General features: G+C 35.9%; 1 protein-coding gene across 1 annotated transcript in view; it reads left to right on the top strand.

Moving 5' to 3' along the window:
- LOC106875000 (zinc finger SWIM domain-containing protein 5) overlaps nucleotides 1–17637 on the top strand; it is a 40234-nt gene extending 22597 nt beyond the window's left edge. Inside the window, exons 3-17 of the mRNA XM_014922941.3 lie at nucleotides 653–780; nucleotides 1178–1321; nucleotides 3340–3488; nucleotides 4879–5029; nucleotides 6391–6573; nucleotides 7735–7914; nucleotides 9771–9923; nucleotides 10666–10902; nucleotides 11248–11532; nucleotides 12014–12166; nucleotides 12612–12747; nucleotides 12919–13070; nucleotides 13527–13690; nucleotides 13802–13949; nucleotides 14178–17637. Coding sequence (XP_014778427.1) covers nucleotides 653–780; nucleotides 1178–1321; nucleotides 3340–3488; nucleotides 4879–5029; nucleotides 6391–6573; nucleotides 7735–7914; nucleotides 9771–9923; nucleotides 10666–10902; nucleotides 11248–11532; nucleotides 12014–12166; nucleotides 12612–12747; nucleotides 12919–13070; nucleotides 13527–13690; nucleotides 13802–13949; nucleotides 14178–14977 — 3163 coding nt within the window. The 3' untranslated portion in view covers nucleotides 14978–17637. The remainder of the gene's footprint in view (nucleotides 1–652; nucleotides 781–1177; nucleotides 1322–3339; nucleotides 3489–4878; nucleotides 5030–6390; nucleotides 6574–7734; nucleotides 7915–9770; nucleotides 9924–10665; nucleotides 10903–11247; nucleotides 11533–12013; nucleotides 12167–12611; nucleotides 12748–12918; nucleotides 13071–13526; nucleotides 13691–13801; nucleotides 13950–14177) is intronic.
- Nucleotides 17638–26044: the final 8407 nt, after the last annotated feature.

The following is a 26044-nucleotide window of genomic DNA, read 5'->3' as shown; positions in this document are numbered from 1 at the left end:
ATCTGATCACTCTTCCAGTTGCAAGGAGCAGAGGTCATTATAGTAAAGAGAGAGAGAGAATGCCTGTGGACTGGAACATGTCTGAAAGTAGTTTTATTTTAGTGAGTTAAGTGACCCTTTTCTGGATGTGTGTGAGTGCAAAAGTAACACTGTCCCAGGCACAATATGCCATAGTGGAGTTCACCTGAGAGCTTTGCTGCAAAGTATCAATAATGGTTGGGATGCAGCCCTAGATGCTTTAAAGATATACTTTTACCTGGAGAAATCCTCACTGAGGCCCGATATTTAGAGTGATGGTGAAGGGGAGTGTAGTACAACACTGCTTCCTTCATGTAAACTCTCTCCCTCCTCTTTTCATATAAACTTAATTCTTTGAAATCTTGTTTTCATTATTCTATGGTTTTTATTACAGTTTATGTTTCTTTTTTTCCTCAGCAAACTAAATGGTTGCTTGTCGGTTACCAACATGTTCATACGGGCTTCCAAATAAAAAGCAACCCACTAATGTAGACATATCTCAAATTATTATGGAAGGACTTCTCCATCATAATGTTGAAATTCTCACTTTCTTGCCCCAACAATTTAATTAGCTTCAGAATTTTTAAGCAATCTTAAATAATCATCTCCACTTTATTATTGCTTTTCGTTTCAGATGTAAAATTACATCAGTGAAATGTGGTTGTGGCAATAAAGACATATTTTGGTGTCAACATGTTGTAGCTCTGTCGCTCTACCGGATACGAAAGGCTGATGTTGTACAGCTACGGGTTCCAATCTCTGGTATGAATAACTTTTCTTTTTCTCTCCCCACTCTCTTGCTATACACACACACACACACACTCTTTTTCTCTCTTCTACACTTTTGACATGATTACTTTGAGTGTACATTTTCAATACTAATTCTAAAAATAAGCATTAGTTTGTTTTTTTCTTTGCAGATTGCTTTCTGCCATAGAGGTTTAATTTGTATCAATTTTACCCCCTTTTATAAGTTTAGATCAGACACTGCATGCTGTATGAATACAAAAGGGAACTTTCAGCAATGGAAGTAACAAAAACTTATTCACCCAACATTAACATTATGCAACCAAGTGATTTTCATCATCGAAATTCTCTCCATTCAATGCCCCCTGCCTAATATAAATATATGAGAGTTGGTTTTATCATGTCTTAACAGAAACCCTACTGCAGATGAGCCGAGAGCAGCTGCAGAAATTTTCACAGTATTTAATAGCAGAACATCACACTGAGGTGTTACCAACTGCACAGAAAATTGCAGATGAGATTCTGCAGGCCAAGTCGGAGATCAACCAATTACCAGGTAAGTACAGAATGGATATTACACACACACACACACATGCACAGATCTCTCTCTCTCTCTCTCATATATATATATATATATATATATATATATATATATATATACAGGCAGTCATATATTCAGTTACACATGCACACCTGTACAGTATATTGTAGGACTCTGTTTCTGTGACTGTAAAATAGCCCAAACCATGAGTCCCCTGCTGTTTATGGCTTTTTACACAAAAAATATCCAAAATTATGTAAACAAGTGGAAAGATTTGATACAGACAGGGAGAAAAATGGTTACATGTTTATTGTATTATTGTGTGATTAATGAAAGCAGAACCTGTTGCTATCTTTGTCATCAGCTTTTCTGTACTTCCAGGCATCACTCCTTTTCCTTAGCACCACTTGATATTAACATCTACTCACTTTTTACCGTCAAAAACTGCCACCCTTATTTATCAAGAATCACCTCCTTCCCATTTACTATTCATTCTCCCTGTATTTACTCCACATTCTTGGTTCTTCTCTCTTGTCTATTCTCCATCTTGGACAAATCATCTTCAGGGTCTAGGCAGCGTCAAAGGATAGTGAAAACTGCTGCAACCTTGAATGGTACAGGATTACCTCCATAGTGTCATGGTAAACTACACCCAGGAGACTCTGTTAAGTAAGTGGTGAACATGAAGCTACTTTAATCCTGTCGAGGATATAGCACTCTCTGGTAATGTGACCATGATAAAATGTCCCCTATACACTCAGTGAAATAACTGGTGTTAGGAAACAGATTCAGCCATAGAAACCAAACCAAATCTGACACAGCTAGATACTTTTATTTATTACCAACCCCTACAGTGTGCACTGGGTGTATTTTAATGTCCCACCAGTTCTATAGACATTATCCTCAAGGAAACTAAAAGGTCTTCTTTATGTCCTCTCTCTTCAATCCTTTTCATTTAGTGTGTGAATGTATGTATGTGTATACACAGACAAATATATATATCCCTCTAATTACACATCAGAATATACATTGTATAGTGCATGTGTGTGTGTAGGCACAGGATGGCTATATAGACTTTGTCATCACATGATCTTAAGTTCCATCCCTGTGTGGCACCTTGGGCTATACAGGGAGATAAGACTCCTGCAGCATCAGGTTGATCAATGCCTTGTGAGTAAATTTGAGAGCTGGAAACTGTATGGAAACCCATTGCATATATTTGTATCTGGTGGCAACAAGAAGAAAGTTCATTCTTCCTATCAATGAATACTGCAGGATGATGCAGTATGTGTAATCTCTCCGAGTTGACAGTTGTGAATTTCAGGTGAATATGGAGTGGCTCTGACAATGATACTCCATTCAATGTTGGGGGAAGATGTCCTGAAGGTCACAGAATGAACTTATTGTTACCACCAGAGGTACATCCTGTTAACGGACTTGAAACCACTGGCAGAGGACAACCCAGATGTACCACCTTAACCTTTGTTCTTCTATACTCAGGGGCATGGTATTTTAATTCCTCTCACCTATATAGACTCCATCCACATTCATGTTGACAATCCAATGTTTTAATCACGCACCACCAAATCTGGTTACTCTCATAGAAAGACTGTTGCCAATATAATATTAATTTTTTACTAAACCCACAACACTCCACTCCACTCTGCTTACAGCAAAAGCAATGAATCGAGGTTGCTAAATATACCACAGCTTTCAGGTATTGTGGTGACAGCTACCTACCTACATTTTGTCCATTCACATGGACCTAAAAACAAAGAAAATGACTGAGGTCACTTCCAGACCAATAACATCATATGACACTGAGTTGCCCAATAGAGGCCTAACGTCCAGTAGCCATCTTCAATTTCTCTCATTTCCTGTTACTTTTGTCTCCAGATGCTTGATGAGTTTGTTTTGTTTTCTGAGCCTACAAAACTTGAAATTGCTTGGAGCCGAGTCAAACTGTTATCAATATAGAGAACTCCCAGCAAATATGTTGTCACTTTCTTTCATTTGTCCAATCTGTATTGCAGGTGCACCAGACCCTACAGCAGGAGCATCAATAGAAGATGAACACAGCTGGCATTTAGATGAAGAACAAGTCCAAGAACAGGTGAAGAGTTACCTTTCTCAGGGAGGATATTGTACTTCAGCCAATCAGTTAAATTCCATGTTTTCAAAGGTATGTCTCATTTCTTTTCTCTTTATTACTCTTTGTCTCTTGTCTCCTCTACGTACGTGTGTGTGTGTGTGTGTGTGTATACATACTGAAATGTATACGGTTGTAATCATGGTCAACGAGAATGCTACTTCTCAATCCCAAGCTGGAGCTTTCAATTCTTCTGTCCTGCTTCTTGGATGAGTGTCTTCTACCAGAAATTGAGGTTATTACAATCCTTCAATCGAAATTAAGAAAATTTCTGTAGAACGGCTTACGCTATCTTGTATGCTTTGCCATACACTATCTTACATTTAATGTACAACTACTTGTGAGATGCACAGATATTGATATAAATGTACAAACATGCATACAAGTGTGTGTGTGTGTCAGCATGTGTGTATCTGTGCTCTTCCTACAGCATTAAGAGTATTTTAACTCCTATTTCTAGCAAAGTAGGTGACGATTGAATGTTTCCTTTATGGTATCACATTGTGCCTTGCTGCTTATACTAATTTTTCGTATGCACATACATACATGCACACAAAAAAAACATATTTACATATTCATATATATCCTTTGATCAAAATGCGCACTCATACCTATACATATATATACATGCATCCACATATATATACTATATTTAGGGAGTTTGAGGGGCTGAAAAAAGGACGGTGCGATGGAGAAAGGTAAAGGAAAAGAGAAAGAGTGTGTGTGTGTGTCTATGTATTTATAGAGAGAGAGAGAAAACAGTAGAAGAGAGATTAAGGGTTTGAGGGAAGAATTATGGGATGATGGAGTGAAGTAAAGAGAGAGAGTGTGTGTGTCTACATATTTAGAGAGAAGCAATAGAGAAAGGGGAAAAGATGGTATGATGGAGAAGAGAGCGAGAGAGAGAAGTTATGCAAACTCTTGAAAAGGATTCGACTTGGATAGGGAAAAATAGATAAAGGAACAAACAATTATATATCTGTAACTAACGAAATTCTCTTAAATCAGGGATAATGAAAGTTAAACCTCTCTACAATAATCAATAATCTCGTAAGTCAAAAGCAAAACAGAGAAAAGACCCTATGTAAATTTAACCTTCTACTTTCCCCTTATAATAAGCTTTCAATAAACGACAGAAAAAAAGAACACAAAGATACTTATCTAGTTTTTCCAAAGAGAGATGGGTATTTCCAAGGCAGTGGAAGATTTGAAACTTCTTTTCAAGTTATGGTGATACCATGTGCTGCTCAATACAAGACATTGTTTATGTTTTGTATGTTTGTAAGGGCTTTTACTTTTTCTGTTTTTCCCTTTCTCTATATATTATTCCAAATGGTTTTTCTGTAAATTTGTTGTTAAATTTTCACTCAAAAGTTATTCAGATAGTAATTTTATACATATATTTTTATCTCTTTGTGAACAGGTTCGAGAAATGCTACGGGCTCGTGATTCCAATGGGGCCCGTATGTTGACATTAATTACAGAGCAGTTTCTGGCAGATCCTCGTCTACTTCTGTGGAAAAATCAGGGAACAACCATGACAGACAAATGTCGACAGTTGTGGGATGAGCTTGGTAAGTAATTTAAAGTTTAAACCCCAACATCTACCCTGGAGCAGACTACCTTTTCACCCCACTGACTCTTATTGTTGTCAATTTTCCATGTAACTCAACATATTAATCCCTTGGGAATCAGATGTAATCGATAGTTTCTGTTACCTGGGTGACCAAGTTAGCAGTGGAGGAGGAAGTTCTGAAAGTGTGGTTCCTAGGATGAGAATGGGTTGGGCAAAATTCAGAGTGAAAGGCAGATGGTATGATACTTGCGTATGTACTGCCATGCTACATGGCGGTGAAACATGGGCTTTGACTACAGGAAGACATGGGAAGGCTTGAAAGAAATGAAGCTAACATGCTCTGCTGGATGGGTAATGTCAGTGTGCACACACAACAAAATGTGAGTGATTTAAGAGGAAAACTGGATATAATAGACTTCGGTTGTAGTGTGTAAGAGAGGAGACTGTGCTGGTTTGGTTACGTGATGCAGATGGGTGATGGGTAATAATACTAATAGTAGTGATACTCCTGTTGATAAAATTAATTCTGATTATCGTAATTATTATTTTTTGCATAATACTATTAATTGTAGTAATAATAACTTTAATCTCTATTGCTAAGTGATATTTATTGATCCAATGTTGTAACATTTGTAACATTCAGCAATAATGAACATCGGGTAATGGTGTGTTGAAACAGTTGCAGTGATATGTAATAAAGCTTGTTCAATCCATCTTATGAATATTTTTGAATATATTCCATGGGTGTTTCCGAATTCCCACATATATTGGGTTGGTGCATTATTATTGTGGCTTTTTTTCAAATTTTATTCAATAAAAACAATAACAACATGTAACAAAATCATCTTTGAATGATTCTTCCGGAGCATATTCACCATCCGCTTCAATTACTGCTTCCCATTTGCTTGGCAGACAGTCAGACCATCATTTAAAGATGTTTTTGTTGAAAAATAGCTGCAATAATTATGCATGAACCCAATATCTCCAGTGATGGAGGTACCACCATTGTATGATAGCATTTGGTTGCCGTTACCCAAAGAGGAATTTTGGAAAGCACACTGCAAAGTTTCTATCCGGACTATACATATATATATATATGTAAACAAGCTTCATTCAGTTTCCGTCTACCAAACCCACTCACAGTTTTTATCACCCCCAGGCCTTTAGAAAACACTTTCCCAAGATGCCCTGCACATGGACTGAACCTGAAACCACGTGTTTGGGAAGCAAGCTTTTTAACTATACAGCCATGGCTTCACACACACACACACACACACATACCCTCATCTCTCCTTCAAATGTCCTCTGAATGCCTCTAGTTCCCTAATAACTTCTATACTTGCCTTTGTTTCTCTTCAGGTGTTCTGTGGGTGTGTATAGTTCTGAACCCCAACTGTTACAGTAGTGAGAAGGAACAGTGGCAACTACTGTTGCAACAGTGGTCATCTGTCCCTCTCTGTCCTCTTGAGGATGCAGATGGACAGCAGGTAGATAATGTACAGCAGCAGCAAGAGGAAGTGGAAAATTCTGAAGAAAACCCAGGTTGGTAATATACTCCACTCATTACTGTTACTTTATTTGGTGGTGTTTTCTGAAAGTCTACTTAGGTGTTTGGATGTGTACATCTCTCTCTCTCTCTCATATATATATATATATATATATATATATATTTTTTTTTTTTTTTCATTCATAATTTTTCCATTCATAATTTTTTCATTCATATTTTTATTATTACGTTTGTAGAAATAAATAATCTTGTATTTTTCTATTATTCAATTGATTTTTAATTATAATTAAATAAACGTCTTTAGCTTTAAATAGTATAGCTTTAACTATTACACCGGTTAAATATGTACTAATTTTATCTTCATTATTATTTTAAACTTAAACTTCATTCAAATTGTATTTAAAACAATGATAATTTATGTAAGATGTTTTTTGTATATAATATACATGTTATTATAATGGATGAAGGGATGATTATAGAATGGTTATTATTTTGATATATTTTTTTAATAATTTTTCTATCTTTATATAATAAGTATTTCATATTAATTCATTTGGTACTTATTGTTGGTTGAGATATATATATCTAATTATTGTTCTACTTACGATCTGACGAGTAGCTATTTTTGAATAGAATTTATTTTCGATAATTTCAATTGATTTTAATCGATTTAAATTTCTTTTCTATTTGATAATTAGTTATGAAACACGTGTAATCTTTTTATTATATTTATCTAATGATATTTACTTTACTTTATATTATACTCATTTATTGTGCTTTTAATTGTTAATTTTTCTATATGTGATGGTGGATTTTCATCGATGAGTTCTTGAAACTTGGTTATTTTCCCTAAAACTATATATTTTTTATATATATTTTATCTATAAAGCTCAATTTAATTTTAATTTTTTATAAATTGATTTTAATTGAGTTTTTACCTGTAATTTTGGATTTTGTCCCTAATATTATTATATATATATATATATATATAATGGATGCAACATGACTGAATGATTAAGATCCCTATTGCAAGGTCCTCAGTTCAATGCTATTTTATATTGTTTTTGTCCTTTGTTGTTAGAAAATTGTTCATCTCTCTCTCTCTCTCCCTCCCTCTTTACATAATTGTTGTCCCCTTGAATCCTGCCATCCTCTTCTGTTTTCACTTGTCTCGCTGTCGTGTCTTTACTCTGTAGGTTCTTCACAAAGGCCAACTCGATTAAAACCGCGTACAATATTTCATCGAGCACTCGAAGCCAGTCGATTGACTTGGGATGATCGACACCTTCAGCTAATCCTCAGTGAAGACTGTGGTTACCACGAGGATCAGTGGGATTCTCATTTGTTTGATTCTCAGGGTCTGGCACTGTGGCACGGTAAGGTTTCTGTTTTCTACCCCTAACTATAAGCTCTCACTAGGTACATTTTTTCTAATAAAGTTTACTTAGGATTGGCAAATATTTTGTGAGTGCAAACCAATGCGATGAGTTACACTTCTTTATGTAAAGAATAAAAATGTAATTTAGCTGGTAGCTAAATATTAATCAATAAAATAAGTTGGCAATCTGAAATATGAACTGGGGTTAAATGATTGAATAAAACCCGTTTAGGCTTAAAATAATCCTTCCCTCAGAATTGCTGTCCCTGTACCTGAATAAGAAATTATTGTTGTTGTGGTGAAGGTGATGGGTCAAACAAAATGCTTTGCAGTGTTTGATATGGATATTTGCAATTCAATCAGAGGTCAAATTTTTCTTGTTTTTCTGTATCAATAGGTTCCAATCAAAGAGTTAATATAATCAATTAAACCACTACCACTAACTGTAAGAAATGATGATAGTGGTGGTGATGATCTGCATATGATAGAACCAGTAGAGTGCCAGAAAAATGCCAATAGTTTTGTTTCTAATTTCTACATTTGACCAATTTTATTTTTTGCTCTTCCAAAGTCAATAAAATAAAATATCTATTGTACAATTGATTTAATCTCAACTATATATTAAAAGGTTTGTTTGGGGCGTATACACTGAACTGCAAAAGAAATGAGTTTTTCAAATGTCAATTTTTATATGGTAAATTCTGAAAATGTATTTCTGGGATGTAAGTGTAAATATTCCAAGACATGCTGGTTAATGGCTGAGACCCAAATTGCAAGTAACCTTTCAACTTTCCCTGAAACGAGACTCCAAAACACAGCTGCGTTGAATGCCGTGGGTGGCAGTTGTAAACAAGTGTCATGAAAACTGAAATGCACGTGCATCTCGTGGAGGTAATGGGTATCAAGATCAACTTGAACCGCGTTCTTCCTGGTAGTTGTAATTTGGATGCATTAGTTATGACCCAGATGTCAACAGCGCAGAGAGAACAAGCTATCAGCTGATTGTATCATGGAGAGAGACGTGTGGGGGGCAGGGGCCAAAGCATCATGGTTTGGGGGTACTGTAGGCCTGAATCAAAGAATTGGGCCCCATGTGTTCCAAAATGCTGGTACAGGCAGAGGGAATGGCCCAGAGCTACGTTGACAAGATCCTAAGACTTCACATGTCACCAGAGTCATGTGTTCCAGCAGGACAAATGCTCCCTCTCACACAGCCAAGGTCACCATGGGCTTTCTGCATCAGCACAACATCAGAACCATGCCATAGATGGCTCTGGGCCCAGATTTGGACCCAATTGAACACTTGTGCAATGAAATCCAGAGATGGCTGAACCAGGTGGTCCCAAGGCTGACAACTCATATGGAACCGGAAGCAGCTTTCCTCAAGGTCTAGGCACAGCTGCCAATGGCTTTTGTCAACTGCCTCATGCACTCCATCTACCGATGGTGAATGGCTGTTTTGAACACCCAGGGTGGGTGTACATGATATTGAACATGTCACACCCTACAATCTCAATGTGCTGGATCAACCCACTACCAGAACACATGACAACGACCCATAGACTGTGGTCAGAGTGCATCCAAGAATTTGACTTTATCAGATTTATTAAAACTTATCTCTGACATAATGAAATTAAAACATATTTCACAGTCACACACATTTCGTGTTTCTTTTGCAGTTCAGTGTATTAGATGACATGTGTGTGTATAAAAAAAAAACCATTCGACATCCATTATTCATATATATATATATATATATATATATATATATATATATATATATATATATATTGGATGAGATATGGTGCTTGATTTATGGATGATATTTTGTTTTGTTTTTTTTCTTTGCAATAGAGCCCATTCCGATAGCTTGTGCCCGAGTTGATGCATTGCGTTCCCATGGTTACATGAAAGAAGCATTACGTTTAGCTGTGGTCATTGTTCGAACAATGAAGAGACAACAGCGTCTCAATCAAGACAAATACCGTCTACAGCAGTTACCCGAAGGTAACCTCACTCTCCTCTCTCTCTCTCCTTACTCTCCTCTTTCTCTCATTGTTATCCATCCTGATTTGTCTGATGCTCTCTCCCCAAAATACATGTCTTAGTTTGGAATCTTCTCTTTATAAAAACTCTTGATGTTGATCATATTATGTGTGTTTGTGAGCATCTTTGTGCTCAGTTACGATTTGTGTATATAAATACATGGATACGTTTGTATGTGTGTATAAAGTTGTATCCATGTGTATGTGCTGATGTATGTGACTGGTGAACTAGAGAATCTCTCTAGTATTAGTGTCATGAGAAAATATATCTATTAAATTCTGTTCAGTGGCTGACAATAGGCTAGGCACTCTTCCATAGAACTTGGTCACCATGACATGAACAAGCACTGGTCCAGGCCAGTACGGAAAACAGTTGTTAAATGAGTGCATTGATACATATTTTCATGTAAAACAATAGAGGAGCGGTTCCACCCTGAAGTAACAAGAGTTACTCCCCTTGGCCTGAAATTGACTAAAATGTTATTTCTATTAAAAATTTTACATAACACACACACACACTCTCTCTCTCTCCCCTAAATTCCAGTCAGCCCTTGATAAAAAATCAGTTGATTCATTGCAATTAGTTTTGAAAGCTTTGTGCAATTGTTGGATGCTCTGTATCTGTGTATGCGTAGATTGATAGTTGCATGTTTCTGTCTGTCTCTCTGTAAAGATCTTATATATATTAAATTTGTCCTTTTCAGCATTGCTTACATCTACTTCATCCCAGTCGAACAGAAACCAAAGATACAATCTGATCTGTTGGGGTCTAGCTGGTATCCCAGGTTCAAATGATGATGTTACTGGATACAAGACATCATCACAACAGCAACAAACTGACCAGGAAGGTTGGATTGGTCATCCTCTCAACCCCATTGGTATCCTCTTTGATACTTTGGCTGAGGTTTCTCGTGTCACTGATGATACCAGTAGCCAGACAGGTAAATAGTAGTAGTGATGCTTCTGATAAGGATAACAGTAATGTTAGCATGCCGGCTGAAATGCTTAGTGGTATTTCATCTGCCGTTACGTTCTGAGTTCAAATTCCGCCAAGGTCGACTTTGCCTTTCATCCTTTCGAGGTCGATTAAATAAGTACCAGTTACGCACTGCGGTCGATGTAATCGACTTAATCCCTGTGGGCAATAAATAAATTTTATTTGTGGTTCTGTTATTCGTTATTGCAATATCTACCCCCCCCCCCCCCAATATTTGTCACTCAAGTACAACCGTCATCCCCCCACCCTCATTCTTTTGCTGTGACTCCTCTCTTTCTGGTTTTTACAGGTGACTTAACATCGAATTGGTATTCATTTGGAAGTAACGGAGTCACAAACAACAACAGCAACAATAACAATGCCAACATCATCATCAACAACATCATCAGCAATAACATCCTCAGCAATAACAACATCCTCAACAACAACACCAACCACCACCTCAGTACCTTTCCAAATAACCACAGCACCCATACCAATGTTGGTAGCCAGAAATATAAACATGTGGCTATCCCCAAATGTCGAGACCGGAACGAATCTTACCTCACTCTTGCCCTAGAAGTGGCTCTCATTGGTAAGAATTGAACCTTGCTCACTGCATTTCACGACTTTTTATTGATTTGTTCATTCTATTGTTGTTTGTTTTTTTTTTTATTAACATATCTACATTTAGGTTTTGTTTTAAAGAATTGAATGTTTACATTTGACAGATATTTGTCCTCATTTTGTTTAACACGTTTCAGCTGATATACCCTCCAGCCTTCATCAGGTGTCTTGGGGAAATTTCAAACCTGGGTTCTCATTCCTAAGATATTCTTCGATATTATTATTATTAAGGTCACTACCTGGAATCGAACTCAGAATCTTGGGGTTAGTAGCCTGTGCTCTTAACCACTATGCTATATGCCCGTGGGCAATTATGGAGTGAATTTTAGGGCTTCTCATCACAGAGTTTGATTGCTTTGATATTCAACCACTCTCACTGGGCCAGACATTAAATGATTGTATCCTCATAGATGAAAGTTTCAAATCTCTGTTTTGTCTTTGTTTTATAGGTCTTGGCCATCAGCAATTGATGCCTACTGGTCTGTATGCACAGGAAAAAGCTTGCAAACAAGAGGATAAACTGATAGCAAAGCTCCAAGAGATTGAACTCGACACAACTCTAGTTGCCATCCTTAGAAAACAGGCTGTTCTTCTTCTGGAAGGTGAGTGGCTTGTGTGCTTTCTAAAATCAAACAGTTGAGGCTGAGCTTTTGTGTCCACATGTGAAAAGGCTGGTATGCATGGGCGACTGCTGGTCTTCCATAAACAACCTTGCCCGGACTTGTGCCTGGGAGGGTAACTTTCTAGGTGCAATCCCATGGTCAGTCATGACTGAAAGGGGTCTCAGTATATGTATATGTATATATATATATATATATATATATATATATATATATATAGATGTATATATATATTCTTCAGCCCATTTTGTACTATGTCTTCTTCATTCAGGTCCCATGTCTTGCTTACTGTGTGGGGAAAGACCTTTGTTGCCAATGGCAGTTGCAGCTTGCTGAACCTTTTTCCAACCCATTCTTACTCTGGTTGCATGTGTGTGTGTAAAAAAAAACCTTGCAAAGTAATATGCCTGTTTTATTTTCTTCTTAGGTGGCCCAACAAGTGGGCTAGGTTTAGGGGTACACACAGAGAGTTACCCCATGCATACGTTTGCCCAGTACCTCTTCCTGAACCTCATCAACTATGACCATGCCCTTGCATTCAGGGTGGGACTACGTGCCATGAGGTAAGTGCTATAGTCATTGTTTTTACCTGTGAATTAACAAGTGTACACACATGCACACTTACACAAATATATTAATGTAGTTGCAGATATGTGCATCTGCAAATTTGCATGCAGACATACACATCCACTTGGATATACACATTTACATTTATCACTTCTTGTTATTGGCAGATTGCCCATTCTGGAGCATGAAGATGAAGACCTTGATGTAGTTAATAATATGGCCCCTGTTGTGTTACATCGTATCCCACGATGGTTTGTCCTTGGTCATATTGAAGCTCAACAATGCCAACTCGCCTCAACACTCTTGGCCCACGCTAAAAGTAAGATTGTTTCTCTTTCATTTCTAACTCATAGACGACGTGCTTCAGCCTCTGGCCACAAACTTGTTCCCTTTCTGTATCACGACCACAATGGCCTCTGTATCTTGGGGTTGGTTCCTCTCAAGCCATTTCCTCTGTAGTCCCTCTTCTTATCCCCCACTATTCTTAGTAAGATATGAGTTCTATAGAGCTTTTCTGGAGAAGAACTATGTCTTTCTTACAGGTGAAGAATTACAAGTTTAAAATGACAGTTAATGGTCTTAGTTTATTGTTTCCATCTCATTAGTCTCACAACACCTGTCAAGGCCACAGGTATTGCTTCTTCCTCCAGACCAAGAAAATAAAGAAAAATGCCATTAAAAAAATCTGGGAACTCTATTAAAGTAACCTTCTCATAACAGTGTATTGTTCCATCCATCTTTCTAATGAATAACAACTATGCTTGTACTCTTTCAGGTGACCACCGGCAATTGCGGACAGTGCTTGAATCAGCTGAGATGCATATTCACAGTTCATCCCAGTTGTTCAAGCTTGCTCAAGAGGCTTTCAAAATAGCAACCCCTGTTGACAGCCACAAACATGTACATGTCTTAAATGCTGCATTTGAACTCGGTTTACAGGTGAGTTGCTCATTGGGCACTAACCATTTTGTCGGTCTCTCTCTCACTCTCGTTCCCTCTAAGTCCTTTATCATTGCCCCGCCCTTTACATTGTTCCATTTCCTCCACCAGGTGATGAGGATGACTCTGACAACACTAAACTGGCGTCGGAGGGAGATGGTACGTTGGTTAGTGACGTGTGCTACAGAAGTTGGTGTTGCAGCCCTCACCAGCATTATGCAGAACTGGTTTCAGCTCTTTGCACCGATGGAGGCCACAGGTAAAACTGATAGCTTTTTGCCATGTATGTATGTGTGTAGTGAAGACAAAGGTGGAAAGAGTGGTGTGTTAGAGACAGTGGGAGGGAGTGATGTGCATCATTCTCTCCTTTCTTTTATTATGCAGAGAATATTCAAATTATATTTGAAAATAATTTTGTTTTTATATTTATTGAAATTTGAATTTATGATACAATTATTTTTTTATTTTTTTCTGATTCAATATTTAGCGACTGTTGCTACAACAATTATGTCTCCAGCTACTGTGATTCAACTTAACCTCACTTACCAGCAACAAGAAGATCTTGCCAAATGTGCCCGCAACTTGGCTTTGCAGTGTGCCAACAAAGATCCACCAAGCTGTGCTCTCTGTGCCCTAACCCTCTGTGAAAAGGACCCCATTGCATTCGAGACGGCCTACCAGATTGTGATAGAGGCTGCAACCCATGTGATGAACTCGACGCAGCTGTTCACCATAGCTCGTTACATGGACCACCGCGGCTACCCACATCGTGCCTACAAACTAGCTCTTCTTGCCATGAAAAACATTCACCTGGCCTACAACCAGGACACTCATCCGGCCATCAATGACATTCACTGGGCATGCGCTCTCAGCCACTCACTTGGCAAATCAGAATTGACCAACATGATTCCACTGCTTGTCAAGAACGTACAGTGTGCAATTGTCCTGTCTGACATCCTGCGCCGATGCACACTAACTGCACCAGGTGTTGCAAGCACAGAAGGCAAACGCCGGTCAATGAAGTTGCTTTCCTATGACAAGGCACCGCTCCGCCAGTTGATGGAGGCTGCCATATGCGCATACATCAACACCACCCACTCCAAGCTAACGCACATCAGTCCACGCCACTATGGGGACTTTATAGATTTCCTCGGCAAAGCTCGTGAGACCTTCTCACTCGCCCACGACGGTCACATACAGTTCAACCAGCTCATTGAGAACATGAAGCTTGCCTATAAAGGCAAGAAAAAACTAATGTCCCTTATTAAAGAGAGGTTTGGCTTATGACATATTGCCGCAAGTTGAACCTCTTGTTAACAAATTCAAACATGATAATAATGAATGGTTATTAATTAGGGTTAGTTTATGATGATGAATGACTGTGGCTAAAAGCTCATAGAAGAAAAAGACCCCAAAAAATCAGGTTAAGAGACCAACAAATTAAAACTAGTTGCAATAATTGGATGGTGGGAGGAAAAGAATAGATCAATGCCCTTATACGTGCATGCAGGCATACAAGCTCACACACAACCATTAAGATGAAAATCCTAGATAAATAATTTTATCTAAGCATATTATACACTTTTATTACAGTTGTTAAGATGGCTGCTAAAAAAAAAGGGAGGGGGGGGAGATGGTGGGGAAGAAAGAATAATGCTACCATCACCACCACCACCACCACTTCTACAGTCTCTTCATCACACACCAAAACTTCTTTAACCTTAACCCCACCACCACTTATCCAACATTATCTCTACCTACCACCATTTCCTTACTCTGACCCTTTTTATCACTCTCCTCTTTTCCCCCCAACTGATACTCAACTTAAAAATATCTTTAGAAGTATTTTCATTTCTCTTTATTTTGTTCCGTTGTTTACTAATTAATAAAAAGTAATTCCTGCTTAATTTTCCCAATCTTCTGTGCATAATTAGAGTAAGTGGGTAGGGGTTGGAAATACTTTCCAAGTTCTCAGGAGCAGAAAGCTGCCCAATTTTCAAAATGTTAAATCTTACCCTCATACCTGCATTCTGCAGTGATTGAGAAGGTAAAGGACTACCTAAGCAGCTACTGATCCCAGCTAACTACCTGTTGAGATCCTTTCCCACTGAACCTGAGATCTTTTGTTAAAGCTTCTTGCATTTTCTTGCCAATTTGAAGTCAACTCGGACGAATTGTACAATCTTTGTATTCTGTGACTCTCTTTCCCCACTTTCTCTTTCTTAGGAAATTCGTGAACTCTATTTCATCCCTAGTCAAAGTGGAATGTGGAGGAGGGGCAATTCTAGCAAAATTAGTTTTGTTTCTTATACCCGAAAGAAAATAAGGAATAAAAATAAAAATACACTAAGTGTTCAGTATAGAATTACGTTACAAGTGCATGGTGTGTAATAGGCAGAAGTGTGCTCAGTATATACATCTTATTACTGCAGGGGTTTAGCAGAATTATTCTAGTATCAGACCAAATGCCTTGCAGTTATTTCTTCTGACTTTTTGTGTTCAAGCCCTGCCAAGGTTAGTTTAGCCTTTCATCCTTTCAGGGTCAATAAAGAACCATCCAAGTACTGGGGTCGATGTGGTTGACTTATCTACTTCCCACACATTTCAAGTCTTGTGCCTATATTAGAAACATTATTGGACCGTTACATTCTGAGTTCAAATCCAGTCGAGACTGACTTTGCCTTTTGTCTTTCCAGGGTCGATAGAATAAGTACTAGTCAAATACCTGAGGTCAGTTTAAACCCCGCCCCCAAATTTGTGTCCTTAATGCCCATGTTAGAAATGAAGGGCAATGGATTGGCAGAATCATCCGAAACTACTTTGCAGCCTCTGTTCCTGCTATTTATGAGTTCAGATTCCACCAGGGTCAACTTTTGTCTTTCATCCTTCTGCAATTGATAAAAACCAACTAACCTCTCTGTAGCCTCTTAACTATCTTAAATATATTACTATTATTCCTGCCTTGAAAAATTATCCTACCTCAGTGGAATTTTTTGTCCCGTGGAATACAGAAAAAAAAAAACCCATTTAAGATTCTTTCTATAGTGGGGTGGTGTTGGAGATTGAGGTGTTTTCAGAGCCCAATTTGAATGGATGGAGTAGATATATATTTTAAAAGCTACAAAAAGCCATGTCTGTTTCAGGATCAGATACACATACTGCACCTACACTACACACTCAGTCGTTTTTGTGTAACTGTACATTATACACAGCCACATATATAATCCTTTAGCCCCCACACACACACACTCTTCCCATCAATAACAGACCATCTTAATTCATCTGTAACCCCCATTCCATTTTTGCGGGTGTCTAACAATTTGTTGGTTGCTAGGTTCACAAGGGGAATCTTAATGTCATCTCAGATTAAAATAGAAAATGGAAAAACAAAACTTTTAATTTAAATAGAGAATATAAAGAGATAGTAATTTACAGCTGGCTTTTAAGAACAGCCAAGCACACAGGGATCATTGACACTCTCTAAAGATTGCATAAGTCATTGGAGAGAGAGAGAGAGAAGTCCTCTTATTGTGGTTGTTTGTCTCTCTCTCTCTCACATTTAATAGGAACACACACACACATTACTTTGTGCTCTTTGGCTGTGGTCAGTGGTGCCACAAGGTGGTGTGTTAAAAAGGGGCAGGGAGACTAGAAAGTTGGAAGTCAAAAGGGTTTAGAGAATAGGTGGTGGTCGGGAGTGGTGGTTGTCACTCCTCTGCTCCATCATCACTTTTTCATGGTGAAAGCGTAATTTTTATCTTTTACTTTGCATGTGAGAGATTAATTCTATGTAAATGATGTTAATAAGAAGAAAAAGAAAGTAAATATAACAAACGGAACAACTGCAGGGATCAGAACAGACACAGACAGACTGACATAACAGCTAAAAACAGTATTTTGAAGTTTTTTTTTTTTTTCTACTAATTTATAATATTGAAAAAATAAAATATTAAATATTTATATATATATATCTATATATATATAAATATATCCTAAAAATAAAAAAAAAAAGCCCGTGGAAAAAAGGTGACAATTTTACCCTGAAATGCAGAAAATGACATTTAAAAACAAAAATGGGGGAGTATAAGGGTTGGGGAGGGTGTGGGCTGAAAAGTGAATGAAAAAAAAATAAAATCTAAATATTTGACGAAAAAAAAACACCTTAAATTTTTTATTAAAGTAAAAACTTAAACAAAATCTTTTTCAATGTGTTTTTTTTTTGCCCTCTTCTGCTTTGGTTCATTTAACTGCAGGTCAACCCTGACCAAACACCAACTACGATTGGTGTGTTTACAGCACAGTAACTATAACCAACCATTTTGTAGATGCAGCATTTCTGAAATTCAATGTGAATATCTTTAAGGTAGAGGATGACAGCCAACAGAGTTTCACTGGTATTTCCAGCAAGTTCAGTGACTCAAGTAAACAGGCTTTTTCATACGTTTGTGAGAGCAAAAATATACGTATGTATATACATATATTTCCACATACATATGGACATTTACATACATACATATATATATGCTTATATGTGTATATATATATATATTTTGTATATTTGTATGTATATTTGTATATGCATGTAAGTGTATATATATATGTGTGTATGTATGTATATGTGTGTGTATGTATGTATGTATATATGTATGTATGTATATGTGTATATGTGTATATGTATATATATATGTATATATATATATATATATATATATATATATATATGTATATGTGTATGTATGTATGTATATATGTATGTATGTATTAGGATGTGTGTTGGGGTATCTATTTAATTATTCTAATAGCTATATTTTGTTTTTATTGGTAGGTTAATTTTTTTAGTAAGTTTAAGGTTTTATATTACAATGACACGACGATTTTGATAAGACTAAATCAATAGTAGTATTTTAGTTTATTTCATAATATTATTTAATTTACGACTATTAATATTTTTATTTATTTATTATATATTAGAATTTAATATTTATTAATATGTTTTATAAGATAACTATAGTTTTTTGTTCTTTTTATGTTGTTAGTTATATAAATTTTAAATTTTTCATTCATTTATTTAAGTATTATTATTTCATTCATGCTTTCGTATTCTATTCTCTATTTTAACGTTCTTTTTTAACGTAGTATTTTCGCGCGAACTCTTGCTTAAAACGCTATAGCTATTAGATAACGTCTTAGTTTTTCAGTTTGAATTACGGAAAAATTTGGATAAGTACTGTTTTCACTTTGCTAAAGATTTTCTACTATTTGAAAATAATATGTATTCTTGTTTTTATACTATTCATTTGGTTCTTTATAGATTATTTTAATAGATAACTTATTTAACACTATATTATTTAGGAGTTATAGTTTCATTTCAACATAATATTAGAACTTCGATTGGAATAGTGTTGATATATTTTCGATTATTTTTGATTAATATTATTTGATTAATTATTAATCTTTATAGTTTATAATATCGTTAAAGTTTTTTTTAAATCAAAACTTTGTATATATATATAAAGTTTAACCTTTTATTCTTAATAATTTTTTCTTTCCTAATTTTTTCATTCATAATTTTTTCCATTCATAATTTTTTCATTCATATTTTTTATTATTACGTTTGTAGAAATAAATAATCTTGTATTTTTCTATTATTCAATTGATCTTTAATCATAATTAAATAAACGTCTTTAGCTTTAAATAGTATAGCTTTAACTATTACACCGGTTAAATATGTACTAATTTTATCTTCATTATTATTTTAAACTTAAACTTCGTTCAACTTGTATTTAAAACAATGATAATTTAAAACAATGATAATTTAGGTAAGATGTTTTTTGTATATAATATACATGTTATTATTATGGATGAAGGGATGATTATTGAATGGTTATTATTTTGATATTATGATATTTTTTAAATAATTTTTCTATCTTTATATAATAAGTATATCATATTAATTCATTTGGTACTTATTGTTGGTTGAGATATATATCTAATTATTGTTCTACTTACGATCTGACGAGTAGCTATATTTTTGAATAGAACTTATTTTAGATAATTTCAATTGATTTTAATCGATTTAAATTTCTTTTCTATTTGAAAATTGGTTATGAAACACGTGTAATCTTTTTATTATATTTATCTTATGATATTTACTTTACTTTATATTATACTCATTTATTGTGCTTTTAATTATTAATTTTTCTATATGTGATAGTGGATTTTCATCGATGAGTTCTTGAAAATTGGTTATTTTCCCTAAAACTATATATATTTTATATATACTTTATCTATAAGGCTCAATTTAATTTTTTATAAATTGATTTTAATTGAGTTTTTTACCTGTAATTTTGGATTTTGTCCCTAATAATATTATTATATATATATATATATATATATAGATACGCACATAAATGTAGATGTACTCTTTTACTTGTTTCAGTCATTTGACTGCGACCATGCTGGAGCACCACCTTTATAGTCGAGCAAATCGACCCCAGAGCTTATTCTTTGTAAGCCTAATACTTATTCTATTGGTCTCTTTTGCCGAACCGCTAAGTTACAGGGACGCAAACACACCAGCAATGGTTGTCAAGCGATGCTGAAGGGACAAATAGACACACAAACATATATATATATATATATAATATATGTACATACCCATATATATATGCATATATATACATGACGGGTTTCTTCCTGTTTCCGTCTACCAAATCCACTCAGAAGGCTTTGGTAGGCCCGAGGCTATAGTAGAAGACACTTGCCCAAGGTGCCACGCAGTGGGACTGAATCCAGGACCATGTGGTTGGTAAGCAAGCTACATACCACAGAGCCACTCCTGTGCCTTATATACATATCTATATAAGTGCAAGTATAAATATATATGTGTAGGTATATGTATGTTTATACACAGAGAGAGAGTAAGTAATCTATTGACTATTGTGCCTGTTGCGTTACAAAACCCACTGCAATAGGTGAAAATCCAGGCATTAGTAGCGGTACAGTACTGTATATTTTTAGAATTATTTTTATAATTTATACATATTTATCTTATTATGAATGCAAAAGAACACCGTATGTATGCATGCATATACACACATATATATATATATGGTGGTTGTCTACTCCTTATACGGAGTTTGACCACCTCCTGTACTTAGACCTTCATGGCTTCTGATGTGGCTTTTTAAACCAATGTTCTGAAAAGACACCCACATAAATTGCACTGCTGATTTGGACCACCAAGACCTGCAGGTAAGTTCTGCTCTTTTTTTGGATCTTAACATGTCTTTTGTGGCCTACGTTGGAATTGCAAACTTTCTGGCATACACTGCATTCAAAAGTGTGCACAGACATATAGGCGGACTAATTGGTGGAGGTTCGTTTTCCATGCGTTCGCAGATGAGATTTGAGTCCAGTCAAAGACAGGCATGGTCTGTCACAGATTGTGCACAAAGAAAGGTCATTGTCATTCACCTTCTCAATCGTTACATTCTTCCTTAGATCTCTTTTGATTTGGGACCATATACCTCCTTAACATAAGAGTACAAACCCTTGGCATCATTTTGCAATAAGAGCAGTTCTTCGTTCAGGACATTCTCAGGACTCGCGGTCAAGTAGTGTCCGTACATTCCAACAGCCAATATTTTATTTGGTTCTATCACAGTAGCACAATGATAGCTGGGTTCAGACTATGAAGCTCTGGAGCCCCTACCAGGCCAGACTCTTTCATTTGATGTGGTTCCAGAGTCCTTACTGCCGTTTATTTTTATACTGTTTTGGGACATCATTGATTGTTTGCTTTTTAAGGCTACAGCCAGCCATTCGGTTGAGACTCCTAGCACCATCAACAATCATCAATTAGTTAGATAGATTGATTGATTAATTAATTAACTATGTTGTTATTGTGCAGTGCCTGTGCAAGAAGATTATTTTTAAAATGCACAGTCAATCCCGCTCACTAAGCAACAGTAGCCATAACCCGAAAAGACGAACACGTCAATGTCATCGGTAACCACTGAGCCGCAGGTTTTATGTCGGAGTTATCCCAGTTACCTGAGTTGCCGTCTCCTAGAAGGATGCCCTTCACAAAGGCTAGGGGTCCTTCACGCCCAATGGTTTAACCACACAATCAGATATTCAGTCCAATTATTTCTGTCCCCACGCAAGATACAGCCATAGGCTGGATAAAATAGATATTAAAAAAACAAACAATATATAAAACATGATATGGAATACATAAAATTGACATACAATATATACAATTTAAAAATACAATATGCACACACACATGCTGAAATACAATATATACAATACACACACACACACACACACGTAGTTGAATGGCCATTGACTGCATTGTGATTCCTCTGCCCTTTGACAGGTCTTATTTTTTGTCCAGCAGGGTGTTCAACAAGCACCCACCCCACCAAGCAAGCCTGGTGGGGTTGCCAGTTTAGTCGCCAACAACCCGATCATACACACACACACACATATATATATATATATATATATATAGAGAGAGAGAGAGAGAGATTCAAGGCTTGAATATGGTACTTATGCGAAGGCACCCAAATATCACATCCCAAAAGGATGGGTGATTAAAATCAAACAATAAGCAACACGGATTTCAAAAGTGATTGCAGTACGCACGTTTCATGCTACTTCAATTTATTTAAGTAATGTGAGCATTACCTTAAATGCAATATGAAGAGCAATCTTCAGCTGCACGAAAAAATGCAGAAGAAAGACATATTACAAATGTGGCAACATATTAAAACCAAGTGGGAGAGAGCATACATAAAATCCAAATGTGAGGAAGAATATATAAGTCCATCTTGACATAGCGGAGTCTATCAGGCTAGTAATTGATTCTAGACAAAAGTTTTAACTGTCTCAGAATTCTATTGTTTCTTATCTAGTGGTGATAGCAAAGGGACAATTACTTCTAAAGAGAGGGAAGGTGTAAGCAGTATGCATGGACAAGGCTATAAAAGTATTAGAATCTAAAGGTTTCACTGGTCATAGTAGTATCAGGTCATTTTATTACTATCAAAATGTTGAGGAATTATAGCCCTAGGTATATGGGTCAAATAGGTTTTTTTCTTTTAGTCTGAATAGAGTAACAGTATAGTGGTACAGACAACAACAGAACTCTAACTAATGTTTACACAATAAGAGGTATGTTAATAAAATAAAATGAGATGTAATTATCTTCCACAAAAATCATGAAATAATGTCAATATTGAATTCAGGGGCTCTGGATAGGGTGTAAAATTTAAGGATATTAAATATATAGTGATCATGAACACTATTTTGAATTATCTTTAAAAAAACTTATTAGCTGACGATAAGATAATGATACTATTTAGGAGACACATAGGTAAGCTTTATTTATATAATGTGAATAAAAGATAAAAATTATTATCGGATTTATATTAGTTTATAATAATGTGTTTACTAAGGTTTAAGGGACTGAGAAAAGAAAGGATGTTAGGAAATAACAAGGATAATCAATACAGGAATCTGATGATTGATTTAAGTAGATTAGATGTTAAGGATAGAGATCAGGAATATATGTTGTAAAGTTTCAATTACCAAAATAAATGTGCTAATTGATAGTTCTAGATGACCATAATAGAAGTAAAGTACTATAAATTGATAACTTTAGTTATTTAAATAAAAGTCCTATTTTTTAAAAAATTTAAAAGTGCGAGTAGAGCAATGCACACATGATACCCTAAGGTCTAATCTATTATTGATTAGATTAGGATTGTTCCTAAGTTTAAAAATTTCATATATTTCCATAGAACACAATTCACATCCATATCTATTATTTCTATAAGGTTGAGCTTTTCTTATAATTTCCCATTTAAGGCTAAAATTAATACTATTGTATATATATATATATATATATATACAAATTTAGTTTTGCATGCTGATAGCACAAGGGCTTGAAACTTTTCAGCATTAAACTGCATGCTATTCTTTTCAGCCCACTTGTATATTTCATCCAGCTCACATTGCAGGTGCATAGTGTCTTCAGGGTTCTGTATTACCTATATATATATATATATATACAAATATAAACACACATATATATATATATATATATATACACACACACACACACACACATATACATATATATACACATACATATGGTGGTTGTCTACTCCTTATACAGAGTTTGACCACCTCCTGTACTTAGACCTTAGCACCATCATGGCTTTTGATGTGGCTTTTTAAACCAATGTTCTGAAAAGACACCCACAGAGATTGCACCTCTGATTTGGACCACCAAGACCTGCAGGTAAGTTCTGCTCTTTGTGGATCTTAAAATGCCTCTTGAGGCCTCTGTTGGATTTGTGAATCTTCTGACATACACTGCATTCAAAGGTATGCACAGACATATAGGCGGAATAGTTGGTGGAGGTTCGTCTTCCATGCATTCGCAGATGAGATTTGAGTCCAGCCAAAGACAGGCATGGTCTGTCACAGATTGTGCACAAAGAAAGGTCGTTGTGATTCACCTTCTCGATCGTTACATTCTTCCTTAGATCTCTTCTGAGTCATACTTGTGTTATCCTGGCCTCTTCAAATTCTTTCGCTCCACTCCTTTGTTTGCCATCCACCTCAATCGGAAGCAAGGGTTTTTCTATCTTCTGCAACCATTCCAAGTGACTTCATAGTAGTCCTTATGCCATCCTTAAACCTTTTTTTAGGTTTACGCCGATAGCTTTTCCCCTCTGCAAGCTCACCATAAAACAGCTGTTTCTGCATGCGTTCATCTGCCATTCGAACATGGCCACACCATCTCAATTGATTCCTCAAAATCATAGCTTTAATTTAGGTGATGCCTGCAGATGCAAGGACACATATGTGTTTGGTGTAAAAGAACTCCATTTAATTATTAAAATGCAATGAAGGCATTTTTGGTGGAATTGTTTGAACAGTTTAAAATGCCTTTCATAACAAGTCCAAGTTTTACAGGAGTACAACAGGGATTGTAAGACAAATGATTTGTAAAGAGCCAGCTTTGTATTCTTATTTATATGTCGCTGGCACCAAACGCGTGACTCCAAGACACCAAATGCTTTTGCAGCCTTTTGAATTTGCAGCTGTATTTCTGTATCAAGATTTCCTTCATTTTGAACAGAGCTTCCAAGGTAGACGAATGAATCGACAATCTCGAGTAACTTTCCCTTAACAAAACTTAAAAACCATGGGAGAAGCCTTTTCAGTAAAAAAAAAAAAAAAATTGAAAACACTTTCAGATGAAAAGGTGTGTGTGACTTGTTTCTAGCACATGCCACAGCCACCTGGTACTTTCCTCGTTTCTTTGTCAATCTTATATGTACTGCTGTTTTTCAATATTTTTCTCCCTAAAAGCACATTTGTGCCATAAAAACAGACAAAAAAAAAAAAAAACCCACCCACCTTTTCTATTATACTTTTAAAATACTGGAGAACCTGAGAAGGTCATTGCTGTGATTTACCTGAAGTCATTCACAAAAAGGAATGTAAAAGATGACTGATTTTAATAGTATACTTTTGTTAGTAAATATGCTTTTTCTTATATACACACGCCTCACTTGGTGCGAAGGGGGGGGGGGTTAAAAACTTATATAACAATTTTTTTGTTGTTAATTCCCATCAACGGACCACTTGAGCTAAACAAAACCAGTGTGTTACTTCTGCAATAACATAATATATAATGTGTTTATGGGGAGAATAATATTGAAAAACATCAATACAAGGTGACAAAGAAACGATGATGGTACTCTGTTGTCGTAGAATGTGCGAGAAACAACACCTTTTCGTCTGAGAATATTTTCTAAAAGTTTTTTTTTTTATCATAGAGGTTTTTAAGTGCATGATACCAAAAAATGGGCCAGATGAAAAAGATACCATAAATTTTCAAAAAATTTTACCCTCCCTAAATAATTTCCAGAGGTGTGTGGTGGGAGAAAAAGAAATTGGAAAAAGTTTCGCGAAAACGAAGAAAACTCAACTTAATATGGGTGTCCTGATTCGAAACTCCCTCCTCAACGAATTTCCTCTCGGCCAATTTAAGCATGGATAAGTAGACGTTAAAATAATGATGAGGGTGTATGTATATCATGCATAAATTCAAACATTAATCATTACCAGTGTAGAAGGAGATCATACAAAAACTCATGGCCTCTGATTTTTCTCGCTTGGCAGTTTTTCGGTATAAGTAAACGATGTCATTCACCCACACAACGTTCGCTTATGACAAAGATTTAAAACAAAAAGCTAGGCTAAAAAACGGGGTTGAAGGACGTCGTTTACTTATACCTAAAGATTGCCAAATATACAAAATAAAGCAAT

Source organism: Octopus bimaculoides, chromosome 25 (genome assembly GCF_046866305.1).
Source record: "Octopus bimaculoides isolate indiv1 chromosome 25, ASM4686630v1, whole genome shotgun sequence".
NCBI lineage: Eukaryota > Metazoa > Mollusca > Cephalopoda > Octopoda > Octopodidae > Octopus > Octopus bimaculoides.
The sequence above is the reverse complement of the archived record's forward strand: the minus strand, read 5'-3'. Positions and strand labels throughout refer to the sequence as shown.